The 25,769-nt window shown below is 40.5% G+C and overlaps 3 protein-coding genes and 1 long non-coding RNA gene across 5 annotated transcripts; 1 reads left to right on the forward strand and 3 right to left on the reverse strand.

Moving 5' to 3' along the window:
- Positions 1–274: 274 nt before the first annotated feature.
- LOC144190375 (uncharacterized) lies at positions 275–25,499 on the forward strand. The gene is made up of 3 exons (XR_013324979.1): positions 275–379; positions 608–724; positions 25,485–25,499. It is a non-coding gene; the product is annotated as an uncharacterized LOC144190375 (long non-coding RNA).
- Positions 4,439–9,393, reverse strand: LOC144192240 (potassium voltage-gated channel subfamily A member 1-like). Of its 2 annotated transcripts, none has more exons than XM_077711352.1 (2): positions 9,145–9,393; positions 4,439–8,712 (listed from the first exon to the last, which is right to left on the reverse strand). In XM_077711352.1, exon 2 carries the CDS (start codon positions 8,500–8,502, stop codon positions 7,024–7,026), a length of 1,479 nt encoding a protein of 492 aa, XP_077567478.1. In that variant the 5' UTR covers positions 8,503–8,712; positions 9,145–9,393; the 3' UTR covers positions 4,439–7,023. The 2 variants fall into 2 exon arrangements, with proteins under 2 accessions (XP_077567478.1, XP_077567486.1); XM_077711360.1 differs by having other exon boundaries at positions 4,439–8,786.
- Positions 14,280–15,686, reverse strand: LOC144181081 (shaker-related potassium channel tsha2-like). Its single transcript, XM_077709375.1, has one exon. The coding sequence runs from the start codon at positions 15,684–15,686 to the stop codon at positions 14,280–14,282; it is 1,407 nt and encodes a 468-aa protein (XP_077565501.1).
- Positions 20,930–21,841, reverse strand: LOC144209026 (galanin receptor 2a-like). The gene has a single exon (XM_077735175.1). It carries the CDS (start codon positions 21,839–21,841, stop codon positions 20,930–20,932), a length of 912 nt encoding a protein of 303 aa, XP_077591301.1.
- Positions 25,500–25,769: the final 270 nt, after the last annotated feature.

The following is a 25,769-nucleotide window of genomic DNA, read 5'->3' on the forward strand; positions in this document are numbered from 1 at the left end:
TATTTGTGTGTGTTGTTATTTGTGCACCTCATTGAAACTTTAAATCTCATTATACTTGTGTAATTACAATAAAAGGATTCAATTCAATTCAATACAAATGCACTTCAGATCTCCATGAGATGGGCGTGGCAAATGAGACGTCTTAATTCACAGTTGCAGTGCAAGAGTAGTACCAGTAGATGGTGGTAGTTTTCCACTCAGCTGGTTTCCCAACCTCCACAGAAGAACAGTGATGAAGAAAACGTGTGCAGAAATGTTTTTTATTTAGAAGCACGTGAATGGGGTTTTCATACTAAAACTATTGAATGCAAATCTGTTTGTGCAGAAATGAAATTTGCATTCATTTCAAAGGGGAAATCTATCTTGACTCATTTGAGATGTGAGTGATGTCTTATATGTGATATGATGTCAATAATAGGAATTTGCATCTCAAAGTAAAACTGAAATAACTTTTATTGTCCTTTTGCAGTGTCACCGAGTTAAATTCTGTCACATTTGAGAATATTTCCTAACTTTTACTGTCCTTTTGCAGTGTCGCCGAGTTAAATTCTGTCACATTTGAGAATATTTCCTTTAGATTGTATAACATATCAACCTTTTTTTCAAGGTATTGTGCATATCTGCTGAAAGAGTGAGCAGTGGTGGCTCTCATTCCATGATGAGGTCAGAAAAAGAGAAAAAGAAAGAAAGAGACTTGTCATCCGCCGTTCTCAAAACATTACAAGTAGGAATGAATCATTTTGCACCAATTTTGTGTGCGTGCGTGTGTATGTGTGCTTGCCCACTTTTTCTGGCCCGATGGTGGCATTTCCTCAAATGCTTCTATTTAAATAATGGGGATATATATAGTCATTTCTCATAAATAGTATGCATTTCTTTTACTAAATGAATCCTAAACAAAACATTGGGAATATTATAACTGAGTTCTTGCAAAATTATTAACACCTGCACATTCAATTGTCTGTCTGTTTATATATTTATCCATACATATATTGTATTCCACAGTCTATTATCAATTCTAGTCTGACAGGATGGTAATACGTACATTAGCACAGTCACCGCCCACATACACCCCCCCCCCAATTCTTTTTTTCATGTTATTTATTTTTAAACCACATTGGTTTTCATCACCATACTATATTATGCATTTTGCTTTCTTGCAATGCATGTGGGCATTTTTCACGTATTTGATATTGCATTGTTTTGTCATAAGTGTTGGTCCTTATACTTAAGTCTTCAGACTATGAGTATCGTTGCTGCATATCGTCAAATTAGGAGCATCAACATCTGGCTTGGCTAAACAAGTGGTAGAAATCAAGCTGAATATTTCATGTGGACAGCTGTTAGTTCGTCACTGAGTTGCATGGAGATGATCAATACGAGTACATTTGTCTTACATGGCAAGCGTATTGATCCATTGAAATGCTTCTTAGAGGACAACATGCTGACACAGGGATTCTTATAATTATGACTGTATTCTTTTGAGATGCAAATATATTCCCTCTTGATATTGAGCAGCTCTTATCTTCTATAAATACGTAAAAAAATGTGCTAATAATGTTGCACAAATGGTTTTGGTAAATTAATGAAGCTGTGCGAACATAACCTCAAAATATGCCGGGTCTACGGGATAACAACCAATACCTTTTGTATCACAACTGACTGACTTTTAATGTTCCAAATCTGTACTTATTTCTATGTCAGAATTTTGTGTGTGTAATTATAGTTTTTCTCAGACTATAACATATTTTTAAAAATCTCTCTCAAACTAAAACTTATTTTTTTCAGATCATCACAATTTTTAGCCTTGATTAGAAGTAAAATAACCTCATTTTTTAAATATAATATCCTCTCTTTTTTTCTGGCCGGACGTTTGGTCGCCCGGACGTTTGGTCGCCCGGACGTTTGGTCGCCCGGACGTTTAGGCAACGCACGTTTTGGTCGACCAAACGTTTGGTTGCCGGACGTTTGGTCGCCGGACGTTTGGTCGACCAAACGTCCGAGTACCCTCTTTTTTGTGTTCCATCTATTTTCTGATCAAAAGAATTTTCTCGTGACATCACATGAATACATCCATTTGTTGTGAAAATGTCAAATGTATCACGATATCACATGAACTAAACAGCAGCTGATCCTTAACAATTTATTGGAGTAAATAGAAGATGAAATTATAAGTAATCTGTTAAAGAAGAAGAAAAAAAAACAAAAGAAATGAGTACCCTTGCATAGATCACAGACCATGCCCCTGTCTTCACATACTATAACATAATCAGTCCTCAGTGAACACAACATGACAGTGGTGCTTGGATACAATCAGTTTGCTTTGCTTGAAAAGAAAAGTTCCAAAGTCCTTTTTTTAAATTATTGTCCCAAAGTGCCAACCGTCACCTCCGTCAAACGCCTAACTGCCCAAAGGACAAAGCGGCGTCTTCGTTGTATATTTTCCTGTAATTTTCATTTGAGAAAGTTCAGTGTGAGGAACTAGCCCTTTAACGTCCTTGCTCGCCTTTTTATGCTAGCGAAACCCTGAACGGACGCCACACTAGAAGTGCCACTGGCCTGCGTGCGATGAGGTCACAATTCCAGCAAATTGGGGCTTACATGGGCGCAAGGGTTTCCTTGTCCAAATGCTAACAGGTGGAATAAAGAAAACAAACCATGTGTGATAGTTGAAAGGCAAAGCTCATGCACTCTTCTGCGGACCATGCAGTGCGTTTCCGGAAGAGATTCAATACATTGGAGCAGCTTCAGTGACGGAAATATGCACAAAAAGTAAAAAAATTACCCCCAGGGTAACATCTGGCTCATCCATGTAGGTGTGTCAGAACTGAAAAATCAATATAAGCAATACTGCCAAGCATACTGATCTTGTTGTTAAATCCGACTGCACATACCTCCACATTTTCTCATTTTCTTATAATGACAATATTCCCTCCCGAACAGGTTTATTACACTGCTGATAAGTAAATATTGCGACGTCGTTCCCTTTCTAAATATCACTTTTTTTTCTTCGAAACTAATCATGTGAAAATATATATATTTTGTTACCCTGCCCAATGATTTTAGAACACAACACGATTGAAAAGGATTTAAAAACGAAGAGTAGCTAAAAATGTTCCTGTTTTCATTCTTCTTCTTTAGTCAAATGTTCACAGTGTCGTGATAACCCACTGCCACCATCTAGTGGTGCACAGAACTATTACCTAAAAAATAAACGTAAAACACAAAAATAACACAGGAACCAAACTGTACATTAAATAAATAAAAAAAAATGGTAACATAAGGCCAAGCCAATGCAAGAGAAATCCTTGTTTACAACAAGTATAAGGACAACTTGAGATACAGTAAATTGAGCAGCTGACTGAATTGGGAATCGTAAAGAAACATTGCCACTAAGGAGGTGATCGTTTTTATGAGGGTGACAAAAAAGTCATTTGTTTCAAAATAGCCAACAAGGAGTTAAAGCCCACTTTACGTCTCAATTGCTCAATTCTACTCGGAAGCACTTGTTAGTGGCGTTTGGTGATGGTGCAGCAATGTTTCAGCCGTGCTGCAGATGTGAATAGCTCACACACTTTCAAGTAGCTCTCGCCCGCAGCTTTCAAAAATAGGTTTTTAGCTATTTTTTTTCAGGGTAGTTGGACGCTTAGCACCATTCAAACACAATCGGAGCAGCTCAAAGGAAAGAACTGATCCATCGAAATGACAGAATCACATGGATGCAATGTTGTCCATTGTACAAGGTGTTCCAATTGGTGATACATTATAAATGTAAAGTATAATACCAGGACTCCACACCTAGCTGACATTAATGTAAAAAAGTAGCGGGGATAAACAAAATGTGATTCTGCTCGAGCACCATGAAGGGCAGCCACTGCAGCAAGACTGTGACATTCAAATAACACTGCAGTCAATCTATTTTTATTTTATTTCTCTCTCCTATATATTAGGGATGTTGGTGGAAGAATACATAAACAAAACCTGTCATTGTCATCAAATTAGCCTCCACTTCATACTTAATACTAGGTGTATTTTATAATTGTTCTCATTATTATTATCACTCTTGTTATTTGTTTCATTTTGCTACCTGCCTTCCTGCAGTAAGCTGAGCTTGTTTGCACCAAAAACATGACTACTGTAATCAATAAGTAATATGAAGCGGAATATAATAATGTATAACATTTTAAATATAACTTTTAAAAAGGGAATACGTTTCTAGAAATATAGGGACTGTAATAAATCTGTATATATATATATATATATATACATATACATATATATACATATATATATACATATATATATATATATATATATATATATATATATATATATATATATATATATATATATATATATATATATATATATATATATATATATATATATATATATACATATATATATATATATATATATATATATACATACACCAAAAATAACTAATTTGCATAACTTAGTGTGCAATTATGACAAATAATTCACTTATAAAACAAATTGAAATGCTATCCATAAAAACTTGTTACAGTCTTGCTGCAGGGAGTTTCCTTTTTAAAATATATAGTTAAAAAATGTACAAAATACAAATTGCGAAAAATTCAAAAGAATCACATTTAAAGGACACAGAAAAAATACAGATATCCAGGCATTGTTAAAGAATTTAAAAAAAAACAAAATAAAAACTTCACTCAAATAGAGAGCATGTGCAAAGTGTGCCCTGTTGTGTGTACTGTACTTTAATGCCCGACAGCTGCAGTGAATCATATCAAGCATGTGTGTGCGTACGAGTGTGTGTGTGTTTCTGCGTGTCACACACACTTGTGGGGAGCTGCTGTTGCCTTTAAGCAAGCAACGTACCAAACAGCCCCCCAGGGTGGAGGCGGGTATGTCTTGAAATGAACATTCTGATTGTGCGCAGCTTTAGTGACAAAACGATGAAAAGATACACTATGATGTAGATGCTTTTTTTCATTTTTTTTTTCTCGTTAAGTGCATATGTAAAGACGACCATGATACTTTGGGACGCTCACATTCAATATTGCTCAGCTGCATTTTTGTGTTATGGCTGAAGGAAGCAAGAAAACAAGGTAAAAAGGAATGAAGGAAGGATTGATATATGGAAAAATGTCATCTACAGGAATGGATGAAAGAATAAAAAAAGGAAAGAAGGGATAATGTATAGTAAAGCAGGGAAATGAGGGAATTAAGAAAAAGAATTTAAAAAACTGAAGAAATAAATAAGGAACAAGGGTGGAATGACAATACAGTTAAGCAAAGAATGATGTAAAGAAGGAAGAAGACAAGGGTGGAAGGAAGAAACATTGGAAATAATTCAAAAAGTTTGTTTTAGAAAGGAATGAAGAAGCAGGGTGAGAATTAAGAACAGAAGGTAGAAAGGAAGAAGGAAAAAAAGGAAGCCCTGCATTGAAGCTTGCTTGCTTGCGCCTGTGCGACAAGTTTGCAATGACCTCTCTGAGGTAGAGACCCTGGAAGGAGGTGCACAGCAAAATAAAATAAAAAAAAGAAAGAAAGAAAGGCAGACATGAATAAATGATGACGCAAACCTGTAAATATTCCCTTTTGATTTGGATTGGTAAACATGGAAAGTACATTACGCCGCTGCTTAGTTAAGCGTCATGAAGCCAAACCAGCTTGTGCGTGAGAGCCTGGATGCTCTTTTGTTTTCATCTTCGCTCACTTATCAGGCTCAGGATTGTTGTTCATATCCTTCATTTATGAATTAACTAACTAAAATCTTAATAAGCAGCTCTGTTTAACCTCACACATCCAATGACTACGGAGAGGCACTTCCACTTGTCCTGGTGTGGTGAGCGGAATTAAAGGCACTAGCAACTCATGTCCCAAAAATTCGAATAATTCCGGAAACGTACAGTATACGTCGTCAATTTGGCGCCCCGAAACCAAAGCCGACGCGGAAATGGAAGCTCATTTTCTCATGGAATCAAGGCTCATGCACTGCGCTATTGTAACTTACTGTATGGTTAAATGCAGATTGGATAGTGGTTATTTAGATTTCTTAAAGTGACTAAATTGTTGCTTCGGATATACTTGAATGCAATGCATTTTGGGTTTCCTTAAGTTTCCCTGACCAAAAAAAGGACACTGCAGAGTGCCTGAGTTGCAACAAGCTGCATACTCATGTCATGCATTAAATATGCCAGGATACAAAAGTACCTAATGTCGATAGACCATAATGCAGATTACTTTTTCCTCATGCTATGATCCCATTTTTCAAGTGTCTGCTAAAAATTGAACCTTCCCCACTTCCAACGTCAACCCAAACCTGGTCTGGTGCATTAGGTGGGAGGGGGCGGGAAAGAAAATAGAGAATTGGGTGACGGACGACCAGGGGTAAAGGTGATCCAACCGAAGATCCTCTCCGTTATGGCAAGTGAGTATACGTCTGGTTACATGCGTCAAAATGGAAAGTCAGTCATCATGCGTGAAACTGGTGGGTGCTGTGCTGCATCTAAAAGGCATTCAGATCACTCGGCCGGCCTACGGTTCCACTGCCGGTGGTGTCCTGCAAAGCAAACAGATGTTTTCATCCATGTCGGTCGCTCTTCCTCCCATAAGGTGCTTTTTGCGGAACAGTTAGATCCTTCAAAGTTAGGGCGGGGAGGAAGTGAAGTGAGAGTGGTAGGTGGGTGGGTGGCAGCGGTAGTGGCGGTGACGATCCAACGTCTGCTGTAGTTTCTTTTTTTACGGTAGCAATGACTTTTACGCTGCATTTGGTTCTCAGTATTCCATGCATTGCGCTGCCTGACACCAGTCGGCTCTGCATCCTAACACCTAATTGTGTATATGTGAGCTTATGAATACTTCTTTATTTTGAGGAGACTGATCTTTGGGGGTACATACTTGCAGGGTTAAAATAATTGATTAGCCTATCTAACTGTTTTTCTACTCTTAGATTGTTAGCTTCTCTATAGGGTATTTAGCAGGCCGCAAAGAAGCCTTGGCGAAGCTAACCTGTGGTCTACTCCACTGTGGTCTTGGAGCTTAAACATCTGTGAGCAGCTTGTTCTTGTTCACACAGTTCTGGTTGGCTATAGTGCAGTTGCCAGTTCTGAGGTTGGCCTCCCGAAAGTTGTCGATACTGTTGTTCAGGTCACCGTCAATCTCCATGTACTCCGATTTGCTGACGACAGAGGAGCTGCGGCGACTAGAGTTGCTGTCGGATGGGATGTTGGGATTGCTGACGTTGAGCAGCTGAGCCTGCTCCTCTCCCTCCGTCTCCCTGTGGTAGAAGTAGTTGAAGTTGGACACGATGACGGGCACGGGCAGAGCGATGGTCAACACGCCGGCGATGGCGCACAGAGATCCCACGATTTTTCCGCCAATGGTTACCGGCACCATGTCGCCGTAGCCCACGGTGGTCATGGACACCACCGCCCACCAAAAGGCGTCAGGTATGCTTTTGAACAAGGAATCCTCGTCCTCAACCTCGGCAAAGAAAACGGCGCTGGAGAACAAGATGACGCCAATGAAGAGGAAGAATATGAGCAGTCCTAGTTCTCGCATACTGGCCTTGAGGGTCTGGCCCAAAATCTGCAGTCCTTTGGAGTGCCGGGAGAGCTTGAAGATCCGAAACACACGGACAAGACGGATCACCCTGAGAATGGCCAGCGACGTGGCCTGCTCTCCCATCCCTTCGGTGTCGGGGTCTTCAGCCAGTTCGGTGCCGAGCGTGATGAAGTAGGGGATGATGGCCACAATGTCAATGGTGTTCATCATGTTTTTGAAGAAGGCCGGCTTGCTGGGGCATGCCAGAAAGCGGACTATCAACTCGAAGGAGAACCATATAATGCATAGGGTTTCGATGACAAAAAAGGGGTCTGTAAAGATATTGGGTTTGTAGTAGACGGTGATGTTGCCGACAGTCTCCATGCGGCCCATGGGGTCCTCCTTCAGCTGTGGTATAGTTTCCAAACAAAATATGACGATGGAAATAAGGATGACCATGACTGACACGATGGCGATTCCCCTGGCCATGCCCGAACTCTCCGGGTGTTCGAAGAGGAGCCAGATTTGACGTTGAAACTCCTTCTCGGGCAGGGGCCGCTCCTTCTCCCTGATGAAACCCTCGTCTTCTCGGAACCTCTCCATGGCATCCACCCCTAGTTCGTAGAACTTAATTTCCTCCGAGAACATATCCAAGGGCACGTTAACGGGCCTTCGCAACCTCCCTCCGGATTGGTAGTAATATAGAATGGCGTCAAAGCTGGGCCGGTTCCTGTCAAAGAAGTACTCATTTCGCAGGGGATCGAAGTAGCGCATACGCTTCTTAGGGTTGCCCAGCAGCGTCTCTGGAAACTGGGAGAGGGTCTTGAGCTGCGTCTCAAACTTGAGACCGGCAATGTTGATGACCACCCTCTCGCAGCACTCGTGGTCGTTGTGGTCGGGTGGCGGGTAAGCATCCTGGGGGTGGCCCGGCACGGCCGAGGTCTCGTCTACGTTATCTCCCGCGACCACCGTCATTTTGGGTGCGGGAATGCAGTTAATCTGGCAGGGCGGTTGTGCGGCTTGGGGGTGGATTGCGCCTTCCTCGGCTTTTCCTGCGCCCCTTAAAGTGCTTGAAATGTCCCCCACCCCAGGGACACGAGGGGCTGCTAGGCTGAATTTGCCTCAGTGCGGCTCCACTGCGGTTCTCGCTGACTTGACCATTGCTGTTCTCCAACACCGCTGCCTCTGCCACCCAAAGGGAGAGAGAGTGAGAAAGGGAGAGAGGGAAGAGGCAGAAGAAGGAGGAGGTGAGGAGGACGCTGGTGGGTGGGTGGGTGGGTGGATGGATGGGGGAATAATGGGATCAAACAGCGAACACAGAAAGATATTCGTTGGCTCAGCATTTTCTCCACTTTACTTATTTATTTATTTACTCCTCTCGGGTTCAATTAGTGGACCGCTTACACACGTTAGCAAATGCTTTGCAAAAAAAAAAAGTGTCCCCGTCACTCCACCTGCCTCGACACTGCAGTTTCCAGGCATGACACGACTAAAGTTTGGAGCTCAACGAGTACACGAGGGCCCGCCAATTTTTTGACGCATAACATTTGGCGGCCGAGCTTCCGCACGGTTACTTTCAAGCGACAAACATTTTAGAAACACTTTAGTGTGTCTTACCTTGGGTTGACGTTGGCGGACGGACGGGGGGATCTCTGAGGGGTCTACTCTGGTCGTAGCACCCATGTGAATTGTTTCACATGGCAGGTCCAAATCCAGTGGCGTGATGGGAATGGAAAAACAATAACAACAAGAGTAAAAAAAAAAAAAGAAAAATAACAATCACATGGCTGCCGGCCGGGAGAGTGGAGGAGGAGGAGGAGGAGGAGGCAGGATGCAGGCAGGAGCTCACTCTCACAGTGCACTGCGGGAGGAGATATGGCTTTTTGAGTGTGTTTTTTTTCACGCTGCAATTCAAAAAGAGAGGAGGGTGGGGGAAGGTGGGGGATGGAAGCTGGTACGTGGGGGGGGGGGGGGTGCGCTACATTAAAGGAGCCATAAGCCAGCCCTTGACGTTATCCAGGCATCAGCAGAAACCGGTGGAGAGCCAGCGAGTGAGTGGCTTCCATCCACGCTGGTGGTGATGGTGTGCAAGTGTGTGTGGTGTGTGGGGGGTAAACTGATTTTAAAAAAAAAGGGAGAAACGACAACAAATGCAGTTGAAGGGAGAGTTTCAGCGTAATTACACGCATGTGGACGCATCGACGGATGGATGGTTGATAACAAAAAGGAGGAAGCAGCAGTGAGTGAGCAAGAAGGGGAGAGGGAGAGGGAGAGAGAGAGAGGAGGAGTTGGAGCTTTCGACGCAATGCAGAGCGACTCTTGAAAGCTGCACAAGTTGTGTATGCTTGCACCATAGCACAGCCAGCAGGCACACTATAGCACAAATGAGGAAAGGAAACCAGTCTGATCCATATTTGTTGATGCACAATATTTGCTCTGGCTTCTCTGTTGAAAATGATTGTGTTCAGGGTACAGGCTTGATACCCAAATGACTGTTATTAGCTACATACAGTACATTCATAGAGAAAGCCAAAATAAAAGGGCATTGGGATGCTGGAAATCTGAGGGCAAGCAGTCAGTCATATTCATTATGTTGTGAAAGTATTATCAGTAAACCAACCTACCAATTATTAGCCCAGTCAATTAATAGGCTTGTATATTACATTTGTATGTGTAGGCAGATAAAATATTCAGTAAAAAATGCTTTGGGTTTTTGCTTTGCTAAAATTACAATGCATCCTTATTCCTGTTAACCCAGTATCTCACTGTGGCCATTTTTTAAACTCCTCCACAGAATAAAAAAAAAAAACAAGGTTTACAATGGTCTAGATGTTTCCGTAACAATAGTAAAAAAATATGATTACTTTTCTTAAAATAACTATAAACTAAAATATATGATACAAATACAGTAATTCCACAAGGGACTAAAATAAATACATTGATAGAAACCTATGGATTACATCAACCCTTTTCTTTTTTTTTGACTGAGCACATTTTGGAGAGCATATGCGTTTGAGAGAGAAAATGTGAGAGAGTAGTGGGTGCATAATTTACATGTCTATGCATGTGTGAAAAATAAATTTGTGCAGGTTTGAAGAGAGTGAGAGTGGATGCGTGTGTTCCTCAGTGTGTGTGTGTGTGTGTGTGCAAGTGAGAGAGTATTTTTGACATCCAGTATTGAAGGGGATCGTGTGGTTATGTGTGAGAGAGGGAAAGTGTGTCTGTGTGTGTGTCATTGCTGACTCATCAGGAAAACTTTGGCCAAAAATATGTGGCTATATGCAAGCTAGGACAAAATCATTCCACCAATGTCATTTTACAGTCACTTGTTCTTAGTGAGTGCATTTGTGTCATTTGAGGTGCAATCACTGCTAATGGAAACGAATAAAATTCATTTCCACCCGGTCAGTGACCAGAGGTCAAATCAACCTGTCGCCATTTATACATGATGATCAACATTTCTGATCCAACATACTCTTTCCTTTTGCTTTTTTCGTTGAAAATTGACAATTTTAAATATGAGTAATTGGAGAAACAGTCCCATGTCTATTAGAGTTGACCTTGCATTGGTCAGCACTACTGATTTGGCAGATAAGACTGACTTGACAACAAAAATGGGTCTATTTCTGTCTCACCCATGCAAAGCAAACCCAAACCATGTCTATTAATTTGTTGTGTAGTGATCCAAGCCAATATAGGCTTAACATAGAAGCTCTTCATAGAAGAAAAAGTGCATTTCTACTATACTGCCGGAGAAGCCTAGGGAAGGTATGGTTGATCTTGCACACGTGTACAACCGCACAATACACAAACAGACAACTTATGCAACTCAACTGTCACGTGATCGTTATATCAACGCATTCCATTTGTAAATAGAGTCCACCGAAAGCCATGAATCTGTATAAATTCACATATTTATGAAATTATTGTCATTTTTCTATTTTTTTATTGCTTAAATTACCCTACTGATATGCGCAAGATTGCGGGTCTGCTTGGGAGGAGGGTCACTCACGGACATCAGTGGTCATGGTCTATAGTTTCCCATTTCATTGCGTAGATCTTATTGCCCAAATCAATGTGATCTGGTACTTTTATGTATTGTGTGTGTGTGTGTCAACCTTCCACAGACCAAACCAATTTCAAAATATGCATTATTTAGTGGCATACTTGAATTCTTGGGTGTCATGTTGATTGTTGTCAGCTATTGGTATCTACTGTCTTTTTCTGTGTTAACACTTGTTCCAAGTAGCAAAGTTATGAGTAAGGCCGTATTTTGTCATTTTCTTGAGGCTAACACAGTAGCAGTGTTGAGTGTTTTGCTTTTAGTATTTTGTAAGTATTCCATAAGTGTCGAATTTGTCATGATTCCATATTTCATGAAGTTATTTGTCATGAAAATATCATTTGTATTGTAGTTAGGGAAAAATATCCCCAATTGTTGTATAGAGAGTCAAATAGTCTCAATATATGTTTTTGATTCCAATAATAATGCTATTTAAAATGTCATTTTTGGTGTCATTAAAGGGAATGGAAGGAAACCTTTAATTGCCAAAATGCCACTTATTTGGTGTTTGGAATACAACAGTAGGGCAAATAAAAGCTGAATGCCCCAAATTTCAACATAATATAGGATTAGACATTCATACAATTTCCTGAAAAAAATATTTCATATCCCTGATGACTGAGCATTGATTTATTTTAAAAAATCTTAAATTAAGTTCACATAAACATTAGAAAAATAAATATTAGTATTACATCCACAGCGTGCTCTGAGAGGTATTTTTTTGTATTTAGCAAGTTGTGCCAAAATGTAGAAAATATGTACAATATTTAACAACAACATATAAAAAAATCAAAATTGTAGTCCATTGAGGCAATTTTTTTCGACATTATTCTTGTGATATGTCGTGATGATTCACAAGAAAAGTTTTCATATTTCCTCCTGTAAACAAGCAAATAAACAAACAACACTAAATCATTTGGATAGACAATCAATATGTATAGTGGCATCCTTTCTACTACTTTGCAGTCAAAACTATATAATCATTTACTATCTATCATCAAGCTATAATAAATGCTCTATTAAAGATATATAATCAACAATAATTTCCTAATGATAGAGTGGACATGTTAAGCTTGAATACATCCTGCGACCAACATAATACAATAAAAATGGAAACATTAGTATTGGACTAAGTATTTAGTCCACAACTGTTATAGCCTCGACTGAAGAAAGACACACATGCAGTCAGTTTATGTATAGTTATGTTAACTTACTCATATATTGGGCTATAATTAACATTCAAGGAGGGTGCCATTGGGTTTGAGTAGTCAGTATGTCTGCCTCAAGGGTTAAATCCAGTTCTCTTGCTCCCAATTTTGTATGAGTGTGTGTAAATGTTGTCTCCGTCCTGCAGTTTTTCGTGTACCCCGCCCGCTACCCGTAGTTTGTTGGGCAAGGCTCTAGCAACCCTACGAATCTGGTAACGATAAATGGCGATGTAGTTGTAAATCTTTCAATGACCTTTCCTTACCAACTTGATTCAGTAAGCAAGCCAACCTTGTGCAGTTTAACAACATTTTGACAACAAACAACCATGTTTATTTAAAGCATTTAATTCCATTAATCCCTTTGGTTTGTTTGTCTAACATTGTTATTCCTTTAAAATCGGTCTTGATATTTTTTTGAGGAGATTTTTATAGTTTACATATTCTATACATTAATGTGAGAGTTTTTAATGTTAATGCAACACTTCCAAGTCCTCATTTTGCTCTAGTTGCACATCATCAAATGCACGTCATTGTTGTTGTTTTTGGTATTGCTACTACACTAACTGTACTATGCTGAAGTGCTGAGAGCAAGCATCCACAGGATGGTGCTCTCCCAACGCTAATATTCTGCACAAGGTCACAAGGAAATCTGCAAAAATGACCTAGCCACAAGCACCATGTAGTGCGCTAAAAGGTGCAACTTGTACGCCTTTATGTACTCAAAATCTGTCAACTGCTTTAAAGATAAAGTCAGATACAGTCATGTACAACAGTTGAATGCCCAGTATTGATTGAATATCTTATGTATATTTATTAGCAGAGTCGCTAAAGAGCCAGATAATGTATTTTTTTAATGAATACTATGCTTTTCCCTTTTTAAACCGAAGCAAAAAAGAACATGAATGATGCCACTTGGATTTTATTGGGATCCTACTTGGATTGTTGCAGTATAAAAATCTAAATTCATCCTTTGACTTCGTTTGACCGATGTGAAGTGATTGCAATTCGAATTTGACAATTTAGAGGAGTGAGAAATATTGAAGTGAATTGAATGAAGTTATTCGTTTTTCTATATGTATTGATTTTTAGTCATTACTTCATGATTGAAAACTTGTCCAATTGCTGATGCACTTGAACTTTGATGGTACTACTGATTATGTAAGACCTGGTAAGTTACGATTGACATGACAACAACACAAACAGTAGGCTGCCGAAAAAAATAGAATAAAAATGTCCACATTCTTGTTCAGGAACAGCCAAGATAAAAGCTACCACTTGAAGAGATTGGAGTGGTAAAGATACATAAATCTATTTTTACTTTGAGACATTGCTTGCTGGATAACTATAACCATTCCTGGTTCACTTTAATAGAATTCTAACAGAATTCTAATAGCTAATCATGTCTTATAGTGGAAGAAAAGAAGGCCTATGATGACAAGAAAGGTTCACGTGACTTACCATGAAACTATTCGCACGTCTTTTCATACATCGGTCAACTTCCCTGTGTATATCTCAATCTGCGTCAGGCTCTCTAGGTCGTCCTCCTGGTAGGACTCGGTCTTTGACAGGGACTGTTCGCTTTTGCTAGAGTTGAAGTCACCGGAGGATGTTTGTGGCTGTCCACAAGTCACGTGCACGTACTGCAAGTTATCATCATTATCATTCTCTCGATGGTAAAAGTAGTTGAAGTTAGAGACGATGACTGGGACTGGGAGAGCAATGGTTAGTACGCCGGCTATGGCGCACAAGGATCCTACAAACTTTCCTCCAATAGTGGACGGACACATGTCTCCATAGCCCACCGTCGTCATGGTCACCACCGCCCACCAGAAGGCATCGGGGATGCTAGAAAAGCCTGATTCTGGGTCTTCTGCTTCCGCAAAATACACTGAACTGGAGAACAGGACCACCCCAATGATGAGGAAGAATATCAAGAGACCCAGCTCCCTTAGGCTGGCGTGAAGGGTCTGCCCGAGGATCTGAAGACCCTTGGAGTGTCTGGAGAGTTTAAAGATCCGAAAGACTCGGACCAAACGGATAACCCTGAGAATGGCGAGTGATGCGGCTTGCTGGCTGCTGCCCTGGTGCTCAGCTAGATCCAACCCCAAGGTGATGAAATACGGTGCAATGGCCACCACGTCGATGATGTTCATGATGTTTTTGAAGAATGCTGCTTTGCTGGGGCATGAGAGAAACCTCATGGTGAATTCAAAGGAGAACCACACGATGCAAAGTGTTTCCACCATGAAGAAAGGGTCTGTAAAGGGACTGCGCACCCTCCCATGGGTGCTCCCGTTAATGTGGAGGTCCTGCACCACCACGGGGACCTCTCGAAATTCGGGCAATGTCTCCAAGCAGAATATAATGATGGATATCAAGATAACCACCACAGAGACTATCGCAATAATCCGGGCGGGTCCAGAACTTTCTGGATACTCAAAAAGGAGCCAGAGTTGTCGCTGAAACTCATTGTTCGGCAGAGGTTGGTCCTCCTCCCTCGTCAAGCCCTCATCATCTCGAAAAAGCTCAATGGTCTCCTCATCAAACTCGTAGAACTTGATCTCTTCCAAGAAAATATCCACGGGGACGCTCACAGGTCTTCGCAGCCTCCCCCCAGACTGGTAGTAGTACAGGATGGCGTCGAAGCTGGGCCTATTCCTATCGAAGAAGTACTCGTTCCTCAGCGGGTCAAAGAAGCGGATCCTTTTGCGCGGGTCCCCCAGGAGCGTGTTGGGGAAGCGTGACAGGGTCTTCAGTTGGGTCTCAAAGCGCAGACCTGAGATGTTAATGACCACCCTCTCGCTGCATTCCTGCTCCTCTGAATCATCAGCTAACTGAGGAACAACCACCACCGTCTCGTCGCGATTCTCCTGGGACACCACAGTCATCTTTTTACCCCTCCAGAAGGGTCGCCACTCACCTGTCAAGTGTCCTTTCTCATGCAATTGTCACATGCATGTGAAGTCCTGTATTTCCAAAGAAACTTCCCCCAGGAGAGGGACTTCTAGCCAGTACCACTGCGTTTGATTTACACTGTTCTCTTGTCAGATTGGTGCCCGGCCGGCCCTGTCGGACTGATCTCCCCCTTGTATTAAAACACACCAATGGGCAGAGGTGCCTATCATATTCACACCATTTTAAACTGCTCGGCCCTCCCCAATTTGGAAGACCAGATGACACTTACTGCCTGCCTCTACCGCTGTCTCTCCAGTAACGTTCGGCTTCAATAAACACGGAAGCTCCCACTATTGATGTTCTTCTCATTGACAGTCCCAATGCCCGAGAGCCTTATTCTCGTTCGTGTTTCTGAGGGTGCCTGTGACAAATGTGCTCCCTCCTGGTTGCCAGTCCCTCATTCATGAAATCATGGTGCTATTCCTGTCGCAAGGGGAACCCGTCGGTGTCCCCTCGCTCACACTTTAAGAAACAGGACCGTCACCGCCATGATGAACTTATATTTAATGTGGCCAAAATAAGCTAAAATGGTTATGAGACGTGATTCCCTCCCCAACTGACTGGCGGGCCTTTGCCAATGGAAAATGCTAGCTTGACAGATACTTGAGACGTAGGGGCAAGGTTGTCTTCTTCAGGAAGCCCAGGGCCAAAATAACACAGCGCTAAAAGGGCTCAATTGTACAACCTGGATCACAGGGGGCAGTCGGTGGTAGGAGTATGTAGGTTGGGGCGTACCCAATGAAGACAAGTGTCCTGGTGATTTGGAACTTGGCTTTTCCACTTTCACTTCAATTCAGTCATAAATCTTGGTCATAACTGTTGTCAATCATCCGGCAAGATTAGTCTTGATCCAGCATTCTTCTGCACTCTAAGCATCCAGTCTTTCCAATATCTTCACATGCGCAATAGGGTATAACTACAACTTTTTGTTATTGTTTGTGTTAAGTGTCGTGATCTAGAAAATATTGTCAGATAGAAAAATATGCAGGCAGCTCATTGTTACGTTTATTCTTGACCAGGTGTCCTGCATTCTCTGTACAAAGTTTCCCAATTCTCATGCAAAATGAACCAAAAACACACTGTGTTTCTGCGTGTCACCAAAACAAAATTCATACTTGGTGAAGCAGTATGTGGCTCAATGCCCAAGATTGTTCTTGACCTTGCATGTTGCATTTAGCCATGTGCTTTTATGATAGCATATGGCTGTCAATCAATCAATGTTGCTAAAATTATACACCCATCTCATCTGTCTAGTACATGTCATCACACACTTTAATAGTCTGTTATTTGTATATGTGTATGCCAGCATGTGTGTGCTTACAACAATAACATAGCACTTTTTTGGCTTGGAACAAAAGAGAGTCTAGTGTTGGTGTAAGGAAGCATTGCCGCTTACTAGTGGCTGCAGTTCTAGCAATCAGAGCGTGTGGATTTCGTTGAGCGTATCCAAGGTAACAAGCAATAACAAACAACATTGGAATGGACACGTGATTTATAATCTGGTAGGACGGGCGGGGTAAAGGCCGGTGTTATATTGGGGGTCTTCAGTCACACATTCATTCCGATGTTTTGCTGTCCTTTGTATGTGACACATGGACAGCCTTTTTTTAAAGAGAAGTAGCTCATCAACTGAACTGAAATTACATGACAGCAGTATATCCACTGGAAATCATCTTTTTTTTTACATCTTAAAAAATATATATAATTAGAAGATATAAGGTATTTTCTGTGTTCTGCTTAGAGTTGCATAGGGACTGAGATTGAATCCTCAATCTCAGGAATGGGAGGCTGACGTGAACCCTTGTGAGGATAAAGCGGTTCAGAAAATGAATGAATGAATGAATATAATACAGTGCTCTTTTTTTAATTAAATGGGAATTCTTATAAATGGACAACAATTTAAGATTTGAGTATTTTGAGTTATGAACATCATCACAGTGAAAAGAATTCCTCACTGAATTTACCACTGTATTTATGAACAATATTTATCACAGTATTTGTTTTGGCTGTTACCATTCTAGTCAGAACGAATACGTCATGCACGCATGCAGCCTTGGCTGAAGGTGCACATTTTCCAGAAGCTTCCATACGTGTAGCAAATGTAGACGGGTTTGTGCATGTAATGACGTGTTACCCGGCCGGGAAAGGCGCACATGCCAGGGAGGGAGATGTATATGATGTGTGTGCCACTCAATTTCAGGACATCCCTGGCCCGCAGACCACACAGCCCCCACCCTCGTTGTAATACTATATCATAAAGCAGTCGTGGGAAATACCCAAATCCCAATACTTGCTTACTCCAAGTTTTTTTAATCACATTTCAAGAGTTTTGTCTGTTGAACATTTATTAATATAAATCTTAAAATCCATGTGAATTGGGAGGAAAATGTTTTACACTTCTGGAACTTACTGTATTCATTTTGGCATGAATTGGTCATAAGATATGGTCTGAACTCTAATTGCAAAGATAACCCAAGTATACAGAAATTCGAACCACCGAAAGTTATTATTATTAAATTTGTTGACATTTTGAAATTGATTTAGATTTGATTTTACAATATATATATCTATATATAGGTCTATAGATAAATATATATCTATATATATCCTGGCCTAAGATAACCTTCACTTACCACTTCTCCTTCTCTTTTACCATGCTATCTTCCTAAATTGGCACTGGAGGATGTTATTTTTTTTCACCGAGGTATCGAGGCGCCCGGCGAAAAATGAAACTAGAGTGAAATGCTTCCTTGGAATTAACTCGCCGTATCCTTGTCACACGCTTGCCCACCAGGCTTAGCTCCTCAGTTCTTGATTAAGCCTTGGACTTTTTTTAGCAGATGATGTCGTGCTTGATACGTGCCAGGGTTGGGGGAATCCAGTCTGAGGATGGTGGTGGTGTCTGTGGACACTTTTAAATCTTGCTAGTTTTTTAACACTTTACTGCTATGATAACAGGTGCAGTTAGACTTGAGTTTGATGGGTTAAAGGCTAATACTTCAACAACAAGGACAGTGATTGTATAGTTGAAGAAAAAGTAAAACTTATAATGAGGAATTAAATTAACAATTGGAACTGAATATAAAATACTCCATCAAAATGAGAAAGGACTACATAGAATAATCTTAATTATTTTTTAAATTTAGTCAATTATTTTGATTAATTTTTTGGGTAAATTAGAATACAAATAGTAGCTAGTGAATTCATTAAATTCATCGAAGGTCAGGTAAAGATGTAATTTCTTACCTAAGAAAATCATATTTGTTAATCAAAGCTAAAAACATTTCTAATCATCCATGATCTATTCGGTCTTCTTCTCTGTGCGGCGACTTTCCACCGACGGCTTTTCCTTTTCCTGGCGAGTTGTCGAAGAACTCGCCGCCCGATCGTCAAAACATCGTGCCTGTGCAAATAATCGCGAAAATCCTCTGAAATGAACGGCGCTTTGCGATTATTTTCTTTCAAGGTAGCGGGCGAGGGAGCGGCGTGTTGACACTGGCACGCACAAGGCTTCGCTTGTTCAAGATCGTCGATGGCTTTGCTCTGCGTTTTTGCGCTTCGTCACCCGCATGGCAAAGCAAGCCAAAATTAGGAGTAAAATCACAACTTGTTTCTCTTGAGAAGCCACAGTTTTCAGTTGCTTGGCGTTCGTTATGTGTTTATGTTATATCTTGCCTATTCATTTTAGAAACTATCAATTACTAAGTAGTTGGACAAGTACTCATTCCTTATCTGCACTCTGGTATCCACTTTTCACTTCATTGGCAAACATTTAATAGCTTTTTATAATACTATGAACAAGGAAAGGCCTTTTTAAAAATTTTAAATACATGACTGTCCGAGCTAAAGTCAAAGATAAAACTCTTTTATTACCATGTCATGTAACTTTAATTGCACTCTGACATTGCAGTTAATATTCAAGCCATGCAGTTTAGATTATTTCCAATGGAGGGATTTGGCTGTGTCTGTGGACGTTGTATTTTCAGCTTTCAGTGGTGCTGTAACCCAATCCCGTCCGAAGGCGGCGACTTTCAGGGAGTTCTATAAATAAACAGGCCACACTTGGCGACACGGCCCACGCAGTGATTAGCTCATGGCAGCGCCCGTGTGAGCCCGGCGGCTCGCTCGGCCGCAAGTATTTTCTTCCACTCACTCGAGGAGTGTGTGTCAAGAATGCGGTCTCATAGGAATCCGCAAACTTCGCTTTATATTGTGTGTAGGGCTTTTAACACAAATTTGCTAATGAATGCTGCTTGTTAAGTGTCGAGCGGTTGGCTTCAAAGCTACCTGGCTTGCACGCATGTCTGCTTTGGTTATATTTGACAGCGTTGACTTTCATTTTATTGCCAGTTAACGCCAGCAAGGACCTATTTGCTTTAGACATTAACTTCGTGTTCTGCTACATAGTAGTGACATTAGGCTGGATTTGAAGTCTGCTGGAAGCTTTAACTGCGCAAACAGTTACATCTTTACTCAAGCTAGACCCTTAAAAAGGCCTCATTCTTTGGGGGTGGTTGGGACGGCACATGAAATACACTTAAAAATTGGGTGTGGAATTGTTATTGTTATAACCCTTCAGACAGTTATTACTGTCTCCCATATTGCTGACCTTTCCACTACTCTACTGTAGTCAGATCACTGTCACATCTCGCCAATTGTTTTAAATGGTGCACCAGCTACTTTTACCATTGACAACAAATACAGTATATGGAGGACCTTCCTTCAGGTTTCTGAGTTTTATCTACTGGTTGCGGAATTGTTATTGTATTACCCTTCAGACAGTTATTACTGTCCCCCCATATTGCTGACTAATGTTTGCGAAATGAATTTTTTTTGCCAAAGCAATTACAATCAAATAACACATGTTCTTATGCTTGATTCATGCAGCATGAAAGATTTTAAATATTTTAAAATAGGGAAAAACATATTTGTGTTTATTTTCTTATTTCACAGAAAAAGATCACATTTCAATAGGGATACATTTACATTTTCTATCCCTCCAAGGTTAAAATTAAAGTTTTCAAAGAAGTGAACTGAATATTTCTAGAATTCGGGAAAACACAGATATAAAGTCCCTATCTCTGAACAGCTAGGCACAGGTTTGAAAAGTCAATTATTTCTGACGATGCCCTTCGTTCAGTTGAAAACCAAATCGGTGTCCAAGAAGGCTAGCTTACTAAAAACTGTCTGCATCCACACTGATGACTTGTGGATGCACTCTGTTCCTTCGACATCCGAAGAGCCAGGCCGCCCTCCGGTGGCGGTATCGCTTGGCCAGCAATACATACAGCACTGGGTTGATGCACGGGTGCAAGTACTGCAACACGGTACATAAGAAGTAGAAGAGCTCCCATGCCCATCCGTGGTGGTACAGGCCCAAGTAAAAGCACAGCTCCAGGATGTAGCCGGGCAACCAACAAGCCGAGAAGGTGGCGGCGGCCAAGAACACCATCAGAGAGGCCCTCCGTGTGTTCCTGGTACTGGATGTCGACATCACCGGACTCCTATGGAGAAAGAGAGCCAGCCGAATGTAGTTGAAGGCGATCACCAACATGGGGATGAAGTAGAAGAGCACAAATTGGCTGAGGACCACTTGGTAGTGATGCTCGTGGATGGTAGGCAGGCAGAAGGTGAAGCTGACAATGCTCTCTTTGGTGGCGAACATCCGTAGTGGAAGACTGATGAGGAAGCTCAAGGCCCAGACTAGTACAAACATGATGATGACCAGATCCATAGCCGGAGGCCGGTAGGGGTTGGTGATGATCATCGCACGAGCCACCGACACTGTACAAAGCGAGTAGATGCTGGCTGCCAGGCTGAACGCCAACATGAACTGGTAGACCTTGCAGGAAATGTTGCTCAGGGGCCACGACTGGCTCATAGCTGAGTGTAAGGTGAATGGGATGAGCAGCAGAGTGAGGAAGTCGGCCAAAGACATGCTGAGGAGCAGGATGTCCAGACGATTCTTGCGCAACGTTTTGTACTTTGCAAACAGATAGAAGACCAGCAGGTTGGCGCCCAGTCCGACTCCCAGGATCACACCACACGTGCAGGCAAACACTAATCCGTAGGTGTTGGGGACCGCCATGTTTACCTCTCGCTTGACTTCATCTGCTTGAAAAATGAAGTGTAGACGTTTTACATTGAGTGGCAACAATGCACTTAGGTTTGGACACTTGGGCCTATCTATAGATTAGAAGAAGTATTTGAAGTTGTTAGTAGCAAAGGTCTTGTGTGTCTCAACTATGACAAATGTTAAAGTAAAATAGAATGTAAATCTAACACAAAGATATTCAAGAGCTTAATTCCATGAAAGTTTTTTGGCCTTTCATGATTCACCCGGAATAATAGTAGAGAGAGAGAGAGAGAAATTTAATTCAAGACAGATGTTTTGCGCTTTCATTCCAAAAGGGAAATAGGAGTTACTTTACTTTAAGTAAATATATTTTTTTAAAAAGACTTGTTTTGCTGTTTCTCTGTCCTTGGTATTTATTGCAAAGTGGGTGGGTGTTGGGTTAGAAGAAATGGCAAAATAATGGTAAATTGATATCGGAGCAAATATTTTTAGGCCATATTACCCAGCCGTAATTGCGTGCGTTCAAAATGCACACCAGGAACTACTTATGGACGAGGTTTGGCAATGTTGCTCACTTCCTTTTAATTAACAGATGCCGAGTCTAGTCTGTCTAGTAAATTACTGTCAAAAGTCATAATCTGGTGCCGTATTACATCAAATAGACATATTAATAACAGATGTGATATGATAGCATATGTGTGGCGGCGAAGGCGCCACTTTTTTTGATGAGCTTAGTATTCCTCAAACTTGAAACATTCAACATAACTGGTATGTTAGGAACTTCAATGTGACTTGCCAACACTATGATGAAAACACACGTCATCCATACAACATCTTCAGAATACTAAGATACCGACCGGCAAACGTCAATACAATGTGACGTATTTCAACATTTCTCAAACACTCAAATAAAATATTACACAGGATTTTTTCCTCATCAAAAGTATTTGTAGCTTTCAAAGTCATATTTGTAGAACAAGATTCTTGCTTTTATCGTTTCATTTTCATACCATAAATCCTCTTGCAAATATGTAGACATAATACACTTACCATATCATCATTGCCATTGTTTCCAACAACACTTGATGGCTAATTTCCTCACAGTCAGAAAAAGTGGGACTATTCATCCCTATTGTAGGCCACCGGCTCTTCTCACCTCTCCGGATCACTGTGTGATTACTCAAAACGCGGAACAGCAAACATCACTAGGCTCCCATTGATTCTGGATGAGTGACTTTAAAGAGGAATGGCTAAAGCGCAGCTGTTAGGACGACAAACACCTGCTCCGTCTTGGAAACTTGCTGAAGACAAATGTCTAAAATGTCTGGTTCGCCACTAATTTTTGACTTATATACCTACATTATAGCCTTATTTGGATTTTTAATAGCCACATACAATTCCTCATCATTGCTCCATCAATATTGATCTATTAACAGGACATAAAACAGTATACAAAGCTGAATTAGAGACGTGATCTATCATCTATGTTTATTATTTACTCTTTTCATTTACTATAATTATTCTTCTCAGGGAAGGCATTTTGACTGTTTAAAAAGAAAAAGTTGCATTTTTAAAGAAAATAGACTATTTGAACTTCATATAATAATCAGTTAAGGGAACGCAAATTTCCTCAGAACCTCATATCGATCGTTCTTTTTATTCCTCCCTTTTTTTCTGCCGTTTGATTGATTTCCCACCGCTTTATCGGCCTTTTACAATGACGTGTTGTTTAATGGCTGTTACTGTTGAGCAGTGTACCATGCCTTGACTCAACACACTTCTCATTTTCAGTGTTGTTAACTCACTCGGTGCCAGGTGGAGACTCCGTTAAAAATGGGAGGGTTGGCAGTAGTAAATCACTGGTTAGCCGAGCCCAAGTCGTAGGTTAGGTTCCTTTAGGTTAGGTTAGAACTTTATTTCATCCCATATTTGGGAAATTTCTTGGTTGCAGTAGCAAGACAGACACAAGACACAAGTCATTGTAGACCTAGGTAAAAAAAAAATGTCTTACTTTACCTAGGTCTACAATGTCTTCTGTTAAAATTATTAACTTATTCATTAAAAAAAACAATTCTTCATGAGTACATATTTAATGATTGCTGAATAATTGGACACACGTACATTAAGCTCTCAGTGCAAGTCAAGAACATTACATGACTGTGGCAGACTTCTATAAAAATAAACTATAGCGTGATGAGAGTGGGTTGGATGAAATATCCAATAAATTACATCCACTAGATATCTTTAGTGGGCCCCAAACAAAAAAAAGAAAGAAAGCAGGACCATCGAGACAACAACAACAACAACAACAACCACAAAAGAACATGTACATGATATACGTAACTAAAGTGCATTATGGGATTCAGTCAGCAGCACCACAATACATTCACCAAATAAATATACACTTTCAAGATGAAATAAATTATGGCGGCGGAGGAGGAGTTGGAGCAAATGGATTCAGTGAACGGTTTGTTCTTTCCAGGTTTGATTGGCACACTTCTCCATAAAATTACAAAACTGTGTGTTGTTGCTGCGTATGAGTTTGCCATTAAAACACTCAAATACAAAACTATTATAAAAGCAAACAGGCCACAAAAGCGGCCTCGTCTTGCAGGTGGAAGCCTGCGTCAGTGTCATAAGTGGAGTACACACATGGGGGGTGTTAGCTCAATTTGAAATTGGCCCGACATGACATTTTTTGTCGTCCACAATCACAATCTGAGACATTTCGGTTTTGACCAGACAGATGAAGATTTGATAAAACTAATAATAAAACATTCATGCATTTTCTGAACTGCTTATCCTCACAAGTGTCAGTGCTGGAGCCTATCCCAGCTGACTTTATAGGCATCAGGTGGAGGTCTACCTCAATTGGGCCAATCAGTGGGCACAAGGAGATGGGCAACCATTCACACTCACATTTAGAGGCAATTTAGAGTGTTCAACTAGCCTACCATGCATGTTTTGGCATGTGGGAGGAAACTGAAATTCTAGCTTCTCTGAAGAGAGGAAAATCTCCAAATTTGGACCAATTGTCGAGATGCATTAGTCATCAAAATTAAAAGACGGTATTATTTTTGCTTCACATTTCAATTGACTATGAGCATATGATTCAAATGATTTTAGAAGATAAATACTGAACAGGTTAAACATTGACAGCCCCCCCAACCCCCCACACACTTACTGAACAAACATTAATACATGATCCGGCTTCTAGTGTAGAAGTATAAAAAGGGAAGGAAAATGCCCAAATTTAAAAAAATGATTATGAGATTGTGTGTATCTCGTTTCAGAAAATGCAAATCACAAAACAAAACAATTTACAATGTTATAAGATTATAAAAGTTGAACCAGCTCAACAATTATGGTCTCACTCATTACACACACACACACACACACACACACACACACACACACACACACACACACACGAATATCACAACATGATATTTGTTGGAAATCTTTTCTAAGACATAATCGGGTCTTTTCCTCTTTAATCAGAATAGAGGGGAAAGTTTCCTGAAATTACGTTTGTCCTTATAATATATGAAAAATTCTGATGTATCACAACAGGATGTTAAGTACTGTCTGAACTAGATCATGTACTGTAAAATGTTACTGTAATTACTAATTGTTTGTTTTTTTGTTGTTGCAGCAGACAGAGGAGAGAGGACAAAAATCACCTTTTAACACCCATCACTCCAGAGACTTAAGTTATGAAGGTAATCTTAAAAAGACGTACGAGAATTGTGATTTTGGTCAAATTCATTTTCAAAATGGGCAGGTGAAATGGGTAATTGTGTATTCCGCGTTAGACATAAAAATACATAAACATAAATTTTGCCCCACATTTTGAAATAATTGTCAACAAACAAAAGATAAAAATGCAAGTAAAAAAAAAACAGTTTTGTGATCGTAAATAAGTTTCAACATTTACGAT

Source organism: Stigmatopora nigra, chromosome 2 (genome assembly GCF_051989575.1).
Source record: "Stigmatopora nigra isolate UIUO_SnigA chromosome 2, RoL_Snig_1.1, whole genome shotgun sequence".
Lineage (NCBI taxonomy): Eukaryota > Metazoa > Chordata > Actinopteri > Syngnathiformes > Syngnathidae > Stigmatopora > Stigmatopora nigra.

Coding starts and splice junctions, on each gene's coding strand:
- LOC144181081 (XM_077709375.1), bottom strand. CDS start 15,686: ATGACTGTGGTGTCCCAGGAGAATCGCGACGAGACGGTGGTGGTTGTT.
- LOC144209026 (XM_077735175.1), bottom strand. CDS start 21,841: ATGGCGGTCCCCAACACCTACGGATTAGTGTTTGCCTGCACGTGTGGT.
- LOC144192240 (XM_077711352.1), bottom strand. CDS start 8,502: ATGACGGTGGTCGCGGGAGATAACGTAGACGAGACCTCGGCCGTGCCG.